This window comes from Solanum tuberosum, unplaced genomic scaffold, assembly GCF_000226075.1.
Source record: "Solanum tuberosum cultivar DM 1-3 516 R44 unplaced genomic scaffold, SolTub_3.0 scf00302, whole genome shotgun sequence".
NCBI classification, from domain to species: Eukaryota; Viridiplantae; Streptophyta; class Magnoliopsida; order Solanales; family Solanaceae; genus Solanum; species Solanum tuberosum.
Window position 1 is genome coordinate 148120 of NW_006239238.1, and position 11322 is coordinate 159441.

The 11322-nt window shown below is 36.4% G+C and overlaps 1 protein-coding gene across 1 annotated transcript; it reads left to right on the forward strand.

Annotated features, from left to right (window-relative positions):
• The first annotated feature begins 1711 nt into the window (after positions 1-1711).
• Positions 1712-8070, forward strand: LOC102604904 (formin-like protein 5). Its single transcript, XM_006360039.2, has 6 exons — positions 1712-2218; positions 3019-4097; positions 4185-4384; positions 5997-6232; positions 6462-7449; positions 7568-8070. Exons 1-5 carry the CDS (start codon positions 2063-2065, stop codon positions 7422-7424), a joined length of 2634 nt encoding a protein of 877 aa, XP_006360101.1. The 5' UTR covers positions 1712-2062; the 3' UTR covers positions 7425-7449; positions 7568-8070.
• Positions 8071-11322: the final 3252 nt, after the last annotated feature.

Genomic DNA, 11322 nt, shown 5'->3' on the forward strand with positions numbered 1-11322 from the left:
AATATATTTCTTTTCTAGATTTTTTTCTCTTTTATATACAAAAAAAAAAAAAAGTATGAGAAAATTACTTGTGGTACACCACAATAAATCAACGGTTGTTGTTGAATTGAGCCGCAGGTCGGAGTCAGGTAGGACTGGAGGGGGTTCGGAACGGAAAATTATACCGTTAAACTCCTTTGGGCTTCTTCCTCATTTACCGCAACCAACTACTTCATATTTTAAATTTCTTAGTGAAAATTCTGACTCAACCACTTGAGATAACCAACTGTTTGTCATATAAGGCGTCGTTTGATTCGAAATAAGTTTATCTTAAAATTATAACCTCACATTCTATATGAAATAGGTAATTTCATATATTATTTTGATACAAATGTAATTCTAGTAATGAAGAGAAGTGTGAAAGGAATACTTAAAAGTGCATTATCTGCTGATGATGATGATGATTAGTGTCACCAATTTTTTCTTTCTACTTTTTTTGATATTTCTTCATTTGTGGAATTAAATTAGCTTTAACCAAATGGCATTATTTCTGCATATCCACTAAAGGCAAAAAAATAAGCAGATGGAATCTGTCAGATTCATATTGAAAAAATTCATGGCCATAGCAGGTTGGAATCCAGTACTCCTTTTGAATACTGAAAACAAAAAGGCACTTTTATAAATTACTCTCAATTTTCAAATTAGTTAACCTCATGTAACAACACAATTCTCTTAAATCTTAATGATAATAGTGTTCGCTTTGTGCCTATGCCGATACCACTTTAACACACGTCAATAAGGTTGAAGGCTTCTTTTCTTATATTTATCATCATCTCTCATGTATTTTGTCGACATGAGATTTAGCTAAGTTGTTACTTACACCCTTAAAGACAATCTACTTAAGAAGGTGGAATTTGCTTAAACTCAGGTGAACGTTGAGGTTTACCCATCATTGCCCAAAATTGCATGTTCATGAGTAACTCTACCTTCTCTAATAGCTCATTCCAACACTATGAATATTGTCTGCTTTAAGCCTAGTCTAACACCATTTTAATGGTGTGTTACTGAAATTTATGATTTTTTTTTTTGTATACCAAACACATCTATCATGTTGTGTGGATGTAGATTTGGCCAGTGTGTCACAATTGAGTTATAAAAAACCTATGTATATATTATTCTAGCGAGATATATAAACATGTTCTTAACTTAGAGATTTTAGTTAATATTTCTGTCATTCAATTTTGAGTCTGTATAATAAATTTAAAATTGAATAAGTGAACATATATATCCTATACATCCTACGTGACATAATACATATAAGACGTCACATATGATGCAAATTACCATATATAACGCCATATAATGAACGGACCACCCCTGAGATGCCATGCATGCATCTCTTGAGCGCCATTTTCGGTTTCTATTGTATGGGAAATTCAAAGAAATGGATTAAACAAAATTACGTAGAATTACAGAGAGCAACAAAAATGTCATAAACGATTGGTAGATTTTGCTAGCTATACATACACACACAGCAAAAACAAATTCACTTTCTGCTCAAAGATTTATTTCGGGTCAATTTCATGCCCCTCCTTGACCCGCACTCAATCCTTGTATGATTATTTGTATTTGAGCATTATTTTGCTTGATCTCGTTGCATACAAAAACCCCAACTGAAAAAAAAAATTATATAATTTTTTTTTGGGTGCGGGGCCTAGGTTTTGATTTTTGAATGACATTGTAGATTGTGATTCATTGATTTTACAATTTTTGGAGGTGGGTTTGATTTGTCGAGTTTTTGATTCGATTATTGCCGAAGAAGAGTTTTTTTTTTTTTTTTCGATTTATGGTGTTTGATGTCAGTGTAATTAAGTTTTTTTTGCATGAAATTTGGAGGTGGGTTTCAAAGATTTGTTGTGAGTAAGGCATTTGGAAGTGGATATATTGTTTTTTTTGAAGACCCATTTAGAGTTGGGAGGTTAAATGCAGAAAAAATTTTGATCTTTTTGTGTGCCCTTTGTGGATTTGAGGCATAAAGGGGTTTGTGGGGTTTATCTAATGAAAAGCATTTTCTACTTCTTTGATGCTGATTCAAGGGCAAATGGGTGTGAGAGGAGTAGTAGTTCATTTCTTTGTGTTCTTCTTTATGCTTTTGGTAGCAGTGCTTGGAAGCAACAAGGACTCAGATGATCATTTACTTGACAATCTCATCAACTCTCCTGAGATTAATAGGGACATGGTACCACACTTTTCTATTGTCTTTTTCAAATGTTTGTTTGAAGAATTTTGAGTTACTTAATTGAACATTACTTGTGCCCTTGTCTTCGATGAATATGTAGTTGTAGGGGTTTGTGATAAAGGGGGAGTATATGTTTCTTAATCGCCATATTTAGTTTCTTTTGTTGTGGAATGATTATATGCTGTTGTGGAGTAGTGTCGATTAATCAGAGACAACAACTCTTTGCTTGTGCTAGAACAACCTATGCAGAGGCGGACCCACACTATGGAGAGGGGGTGCACGTGCATCTGCTAACTTCTGAAAAAAAGCATATGTATATATGTATATCTATTTTGAAAAACTGGTAGAAATTAAGATATAGTTAACAGTGCACCCATGTAAAGCATAGACGTGCCCTTGTGCTACTGGTACAAGCTAGATATACCACCCTTGAGTTTGCATTATAGATTGGGCCTGAATATTTACGCACTAATTGATATCTTCAATACCAAAGCAGAAACACTTAGTGACAAGTGCCATAACGAAAAATAATTCATCTCCACCCTATGATTTATAATTGAGAAAGAGAACCCCAAGTAAAGCCTTCAAAGATGAAAGTCAAAATCAATCAGGCTGAACAGTTCCATATCACTATAGCCTTTTCAATTGCGTTTTTTCACGGCTTTGCTTTCTTAAAAAAAAGAAGCTCCACCTATGACTCTCCTGGAATTAATTATTGTGAGATGTTAATACTGATTTGATTTGAACATGCTTGAGAATGAGAAATTCATGAGAAAGTTTGATAAAATCTTCTCTTGCAGGTTGAGCTATTGTGGTTGAACTGTAGGATAGAGTTAACACGTGCTAATAAAGCTGTTGAAGATCTCAAGTATTATGTCACGGGAGAAGTTTTAAGTGTGAGAGACGAAGTCCTTAAAAGTAGCTCAGAAAAACATAAGCATATCGGTGACTTGCATCCGCTGGTTAAGCAAGCTCTTCTAGGTTGTTTGAGGGAAAAAAATCTCTTGTTTCTTATGTGTGGAGAGGAGAAGGGCTCGCCAAATTGGTATGCCAGGTGTGCAGAGTTTCTCTCCTCCTGGCACGGAGCTCCTAAACGACGCATATTGAAAGCAGCACCTAATCCTCCTCCTGCCCCTCCTAAGTCAAAGCCAGCTAAATCACGAGACGACAAAAACTCAAAAAAGAAATCCGCAGCTAAAGACAGTAAGAAAACAAACACTGTTGGAGTTCCTATTATAGCCGCTGCTGCCGCCATATCCTTTCTCATAGCACTTCTATGCATATGCTGTTGTTGTAAGTGCTGTAGGAGATCCAAAAAGGGGTTGAATGATGAGAGACCTCTTCTTAGCTTAAGCTCGAGTGACTACTCATCACATAAGTCATCTGCTTTAGGATCTTCATTCAATAATGCTGGAAATCATTCATTCAATAACAATCCCAATGATGATTCTAAAATTGAGATTCGAAGGACAGGACCAGCTGGAATGCCTCCACTGAAACCTCCCCCTGGTAGGGCGGTTCCCTCTGAAGCTCCTGCCCCACCTGCACCTCCGCCTCCTGCAAAGCCAACAACTCCTGCACCTGCTGCACCACCTCCACCACCAGGAAAGCCTTCGTCTGTTGGCCCAAGTCCTCCTAAAGCTGGACCTCCTCCACCACCACCTATGAAGCCTGGTCCTCGAGCACCACCTCGGCCACCTTCCATGGGCTTGAAACCACCTCGAATTTCACCTCTTGGACCAAATGCATCCACAAGTGCTTCAACTGAGGAAGAAGATACCGATCCCAAAACTAAGCTTAAGCCCTTCTTCTGGGATAAGGTTCAAGCCAACACTGACCAATCAATGGTTTGGCATCATGTCAAGGCAGGATCTTTCCAGTAAGTCCATCATTTCTTGCTTTATGCAGCTTTAAATCATTTTAATATAGGAAGGAGTTCAATTGACAGTGAATATACTTGTAACAGGTTTGATGAAGAGCAGATAGAGACTCTATTTGGATTTGCCTCTGCTGAAAAAAAGAAGAATGGGTCAAAGAAGGACTCCTCCCAAGATCCTTCCAATCTATATATTCAAATCATTGACCAGAAGAAGGCCCAAAATTTATCTATTCTTCTTAAAGCCTTAAACGTGACAACTGAAGAAGTTTGTGATGCACTGAAAGAAGGTGATCATCTGTTCCTTCTTTCACTCTTTCAGTGTTTAAATGTCAAAGAACTGCTAAAAAGAATATCTTCTTTAGCACTATATTGAATAAAAACCCATGTTGATTGACTACAGATTCCCTAATTCAGAGAACTGAATGATTATCTAGAGGCTTCTATGATCTTTCGCAATGATTAACATATAAATAATGTTTGCATGGATTTGCTTCAGCTCTCACACTTTAACAGAAGGAGAAAAAATATCTGTGGAAGATTGAATCAAAAATAAATTTAAAAAGAAGTGGAGGAAGAGGAGTTGCGCAAGCCTCATCTGCACATTCACCTTTCAAGTGTTTTAAGTTATTGAGCAATGTTTCTGTTTTTGTTCTTGCTGGCTATCTTGTTATTCATGGAAAGAATTGTGCTTTACTGATTGTAGATTTTCCTTCTCCTTCCTGCCAATCATTGAAAATTTTTGAATGTCCAAAAAGATTTAGTTGTAGCTGTACTCTATGCTTCTGTGGTGAACTATTTACATGTCTTCATTCCACGAGCCAATCTTAGCTCTCGGCAGTAGGTGCAGGCACAACCAGGTATATAGACTGCACCCACTCTGAACCTATTGAGGGTAAATCTTGTATCGACCTCTGCTTCATTGTTGATCTTTAAAGATTTACTTGCTTTTGTATTCTATTTGTCCGTTCTAAAATTGATCTTGGAAGTTGTTGTTCCAAAGGCCTAATTATAGTAGATTATGCTTCCTTATTACATAAGTTTCTGCTCTGTTATACTGCCTCTTAAACTAGAATGTCTTAATTCACTACTGCAGAGATAACTTGAAAATATTCTAAATGGGATCATCACATTAATAATTGATATGAAAGTGTATCCAAATGTGAAACTGAAATAGTTGAAACAGTTTCTCATTGGTAGTTAAGAATGTAACTAGTGGTAGTTTATTAGATCGTATCATCGAGGAGGAAACTTTCTCAAACGTAGGTAAGTTACTTGTGAAGGGAGGAGTTCTAGTATTGATCGATGTTGGTCGAGTTTGGCTTCTTTCTTTTTTTCCTCACATAAGTGCTCTTTGCTTTATTAACTCAGCTAGAAGTGTGATATTGCCTTTTCACCTGAAGTCTATGAAATGCTCGACTTCTGATGACTCCCTTCGGAAGTAAAGTTATGAAATGCATTCAAGTGAAACTATATCTAGACTGATGTATTTGTGCATTTTATCTAGTTAGAGGCCTGGTGTTTGTTTATGTGAGTAATTGTCCTTGAGACACCCTTTAACCTCTCTCTGCACGTACATGTTCTTTAGGAGCAGCTTCACTACTGCAGTGTGCAGTATTTATCTGCAATATCACATTTTTCTTGAGACTTTGCTGAGAGCCTTACCTTGCGATGTTTACATATTCTAAATTTGATGTCAGAATAAATAAGAAGTAGCAGTTTCGCTTAGGGTAACCTGATCACAATGATAATACTGTCAACATACGGTTGCTATTTGTTGTCAATTGGTAAAGTGTTGATGTACTTGTATGTTAATTAGAGTGATATTTCTTGGAAATGGAATGTCGTGTGTTCTTAGACTTTGCAGCTACCAAACCGTGACTAGTGGTTTAATTTACTCAGGAAATGAGCTTCCTGCTGAACTCATTCAAACTTTGATAAAGATGGCACCAACTGCTGAGGAAGAACTGAAGCTGAGGATCTACAATGGGGAACTTTCTCGGCTTGGGCAGGCAGAGAGGTTCCTGAAAGCTTTGGTTGAGGTTCCATTTGCATTCAAAAGGCTAGAGACATTGCTTTTCATGTGCACTCTTCAGGATGAGGCGTCACTGATCAAAGAATCATTTGCTACCTTGGAGGTGAGATTGTTTTCTTGATAACTATCCACTTGGGTTGTAAAGAGTGAAAATCTCCAAACTTATTTGTGGTTTTCATATTGGAAGAAATACTCTGAAATATTCTGGAATTTGTGCTTCCAATATTAATCTGAGTGGACTTCATGCATGAGCATTAGGCAGAAGCTTCTATCTTTGCAGCATCCAAATTCCTTTGGCATTGGTGTTTCATGCATGCTCTTTTGTTGTCCAGGCTGCTAGCGTAGAACTCCGGAATAGCAGGCTGTTTCTCAAGCTCCTTGAGGCTGTTTTAAAAACTGGCAATCGAATGAATGATGGAACGTTTCGTGGTGGTGCACAAGCATTTAAGCTTGACACGCTTCTGAAATTATCAGATGTAAAAGGAATAGACGGGAAAACTACATTGTTGCATTTTGTTGTTCAGGAGATAATCCGCTCAGAAGGTATACGAGCTGCTCGTGCTGCCAGGGATCAACGGAGCTTGTCTAGCATCAAGTCTGATGATCTACTCGAGGATTTGCCTCAGGATCAAGAAGATCAGTATCGAAATACCGGTTTACAAGTTGTCTCTGGTTTGAGTAGCGATCTTGGAAATGTGAAAAAAGCTGCAATTCTGGACGCAGATAACTTAACAGGCATAGTGTCCAAACTTGGCCATGCACTTATAAAAGCACGCGAGTTCCTGAATTCAGAGATGAAGAATATGGATGACGAAGATGGGTTTCACCAGACCATGAAGAACTTTGTGCAGAATGCTGAGGGTGATGTCATGTCATTACTTGAGGAAGAAAAGCGAATAATGGCTCTAGTTAAGAGCACAGGTGATTATTTCCACGGAAATGCTAAGAGGGATGAAGGTTTGCGATTATTTGTGATCGTTAGAGATTTTCTAGTTATTTTGGATAAGGTATGCAGAGAGGTAAAAAATGCTCCAAGAAAGATAAATAGCACACCAAGGAGAGAAAATGTAACTCTTACAACTTCAGAATCCACCCTTTCACAGCGGCCTGATCAATCTGTCCCTTCACCACGACCTGATCAATCCGTCCCTTCAGCACGACCTGATCAAGCCATCCCTTCAGCACGACCCGATCAAGCCATCCCTTCAGCACGACCCGATCAGCGTCAGAAGCTTTTCCCGGCTATTGCAGACAGGCGAATTGATGATTTTAGTTCAGACGATGACAGTCCTTAAATACATTTTTCTCACCAAGTACAAGGTACCTAGCTCTTATTTGTTTGTTTTCCTTGTGCTTCCTTCTAGGATGTTGAGGTTACGATATTTGCCACCTAGAGTAACTTATTTAGTTCTTTGTTTTCATGTTATGTTTTGCTTAGGGATCTGAGTACAACAACAACTATGCCTCAATCCCAAGCAAGTTGGGGTCGGGTATATGAATCCTTACTGTCCATGTCGCTCCATTTATGCAGTTGATAACTGCTTAGGGGTCCTAGTGAACGAAGAAAATGGGATACAATATTCTTTCATTTTAGAACCCAGGCATGGTAGAACCCGGAAGAGATTGACTCGTTGCTTGGCAGGCTAACTTGAGCGGAGCAGAGACCTGACAAACGCTACAGTTTCAGAGATGATCTGCTACATGGTTCTGCATCAATGTGTTCTTCTTGCAGCTCCACTTGTACTTAAAAAAGTAGTAGCTAGGATCATTCTTTTTGTTCTTGTAATTATTTTTGTCGATTTTGCTGATAATTCTTTGTTCGAATTGAAGTAGCCCTGTGCATTATTTATTCGCAGTGTTAACAAGAAAGAAAACTTAGATAGTTTGTTGCGTCACAGAAAATTCGTCTTTTAAAACGTTCCCCAAATTATTCTTGCCCACTTTTCTCGTAAGCTCAATATATAAATATGGTCTGGCATGGATTTGTTGGAAAACTATATGAAACATACCAGAATTATACTGCTTACATGAATAATAGATAACATATAATATAATCATATGCTAGAACACATAAACTTGCTAAAATTTAAATTAAGAATTAAATCTTGAAGCGTGAGTAGATATCTTCAAGTGAATCCACGTATTTATTTTTTATTTAAAAGTTGGATAGTTAAAGTGTCTGTTCGTGCACTATGAAAGTTTGAGGTTAAAGTTAAAATTTGAAACCAAGTTTAGGATCCAATATATATATTATGCTTATATTATTATCATACAATCTACCAGGCATAATGACCATCTCAAAATCTCACCTTTTAATAAATCAAAACGATCATTAATATATACAGATCATAATAGTTATATAATGATTGAGAATATAAGTACATTTAACAGTTTAGAGAATATGCTTTGTCAGTTAGTCTAAAACAACTATCTCTACTCGATCCCGTTCAATTCATACAGAATGCACTAGCACAAGAAGTTGGAAATATACCGTTCCCATTATCAAGATAGATTATATATAATTTTGTGCTACAATCGTACCGATGACATCCCCAATTTCCATCATAAATTGTGAAAAAAAAACTTTATACTTATAAGAACCGATTGATTTAATCACCTGTGTATAAGCCAAAACTGTATACACTAAATCATCTACTATGTAAGTAAACATACACCATAAACAAACAGAGGAAGGGCAAAAAGAGTGGATGGAAATCAAGAATCTGATGAAAAAATTGAAGAAACAGAGGAAGGAAAAACAGAGGAGGGAAAAAGCTGGAAAAGATGAAAATTCAAACGGAGAAAATGAAGAAGAGAATGGAAACAATGAGGAGAATCAAGAAGGAGGAGAAGCAGAACCAATAGATGAAGAAGGAGCAGCAGTTTTCGGAGATGGAGGACCAGACTTTTTTAATTTTAGTGATTGGAACTAGCAATAGGTTACGATACTAATTCTTTTTAGTATAAACTTTACAACAGCATTACACTTTGGTGAGTGAATCTGATGTACGTGCTATTTTTTGTTAAAACTGTCTGATAGAATAAAAGATGCAGTAGATATGCAAGGTCCAAGTCTTCACAATTTAATTACGTTTGCTAAACAATCTATAGAATTAGTATATGCTACGAAAGGTGATTTTGATTCGAATTCTGAAACTGTTTCACTTTCAGCTTTAGTTTGATATCTTCTTGTTTTGATCTGAATGTTTCACTTTTGACATATCTAATCAGTCTGCATAGTTTAAGAGAACAAAATCAGTTGTGTGAAAGCTTCGTAATGAAGAGTTAGCGAAAAAAATCATAGCATTTAAGAATAATTATAATGATGCTTGGGAACTCGACGGAGATAATCCTGGTTTGGATAGGTCTGTTGATCGCGAAATTTTCAACTTGTCTATGCGATTATGACACAGCCTGTTGAGGATGATTCACTACTATTAGAATACTGGATGGATGGAGATAATCCTGAAATGACACAGCCTGTTGAACGAGAAATTTTCGACTTGTCTATGGGGTAATTCCGACGACAATCTTGGTGATGGGATATAGCTTATGATACTAATATTCATACTCATTATAGTATAAACTGTACAGAAGCATTATAGACTCATTAGAAACTTGGTTACGCGAATTTATCTAATATATGGCCTATTTTTGTTCAACTGTTTCTCTTTTCATTCCTGTTTGATATGTCTTTTCTTTCATTTATAGAATACATTGTTGTGTTTTATGTATCGATTGAAGGGAGCCTTAGAGTAACGATAAGAATTTTCGTCCTATGATTAGAAAGGCAGAGGTAGGTTCAAGCCATTGTCCGGCCTTTCCTCGGATCATGTGTATAGTGAGAGAGCTTAGTGCACCGAGCACTCTTTTTTGTTTCGATTGGGATTTAAACCATTATGAAAAAAAAAACATTAGTCTCCATTGATCAATTCCAGCTTTATTATCGACTAGGCTGTCCTTGAATGCTAACTCGCGCTATCAGAATTTGCAAAGGATAATTATATGGATAGTCGGTGACTCGGTATACACCGTTATAGACATATTATACATTTGCCGTTTATATTTAGTATAAGCAGTTGAATGTCTATATCATGTACTTTTCTTGAAAATGTACCTTAATTTTTTTTTTATATATATTTTTTTACTTTTTCTGATCTAAACGAAATACATTACAGTATTTAATCTGATATAGGTAGACAGTAGCAGGAACTAAATGAGGGATTCCCCTAAAACTGACTTATATAGTAACACATTTAAATCTCGCAAGAGAAACTTCCTTGAGCCCTGTAGCATAAGCTTATTATAATTATTAAATCTGAAGAAAAATGGATGGTTGAGTGAAAAAGGTAATCAATGATAGCTACAAAGTGATTAAAAAGCCCGAATGTGACATGAAAAAATAGCAGAATGATGATCAGGTCTAAACCTTATATGGGCAAACAAGAGAGGTAGGAACATGAAAAGGAAAACAGGGAGCCCGAGTGAGTGAGTACTTTCTCAGAGAACTCTACAAGGGAAGGGATATTAATACGAGAATTTGAACCTTAAAGCAGTATGATTGTCGAACAACCTATATATATGTGTCGAGCTGAAATAGCCAGATACTCTATATACACTACATTTACTTTGGCTGTAAAGAAGTACAATTTCTAAGGAGTTTGCCTGAGACAAAGCATATATGGAATGTACATTCTACAATATATATCAGACATGGCAAAAAGAACAAACCAATTCACATAACAACAACTACTACTACCTACAACTGCTCCTCAGACCCAAACAAGTTTGGGCTACATACTTCCGTTAATGGTAAATCCGGGAGATTCCCTTCACTTATAGGCTGAGTTGTAACGGTGGTGTTCAAGCCTCTATCTATACCAGTGTGTGTTATTAAAGGTAAAAAGCACAAAAAAATTCTACAGAAATATATACTCTTAGTCCAAGATTAATAATTAGAAATATGAATGACAAAATATATGAACAAAGATTTTGAAAAATGATTAAGCTAAAATAAAATATCAATTGTTTCAGAAGAGTCTCATTGAAATATGTCTTGAAACTTGAAAACGACGACACACATAAAGCAATCACCACAATCGCCTTTTTAATTGACAATTTTTTTTTAAAAAATAATTGATTAAAAAAAAGCCAGCCAAAATTATTTAAGGTTCTGATTGTTGATTTGTCTCT

Excerpts from the sequence above, each read along its gene's own strand:
- LOC102604904 (XM_006360039.2), top strand. The coding sequence starts at position 2,063 with ATGCTGATTCAAGGGCAAATGGGTGTGAGAGGAGTAGTAGTTCATTTC. Across the intron at positions 4,098-4,184 it reads GTCAAGGCAGGATCTTTCCA|GTTTGATGAAGAGCAGATAG; the intron begins GTAAGTCCATCA and ends TACTTGTAACAG. Across the intron at positions 6,233-6,461 it reads AATCATTTGCTACCTTGGAG|GCTGCTAGCGTAGAACTCCG; the intron begins GTGAGATTGTTT and ends TTTGTTGTCCAG.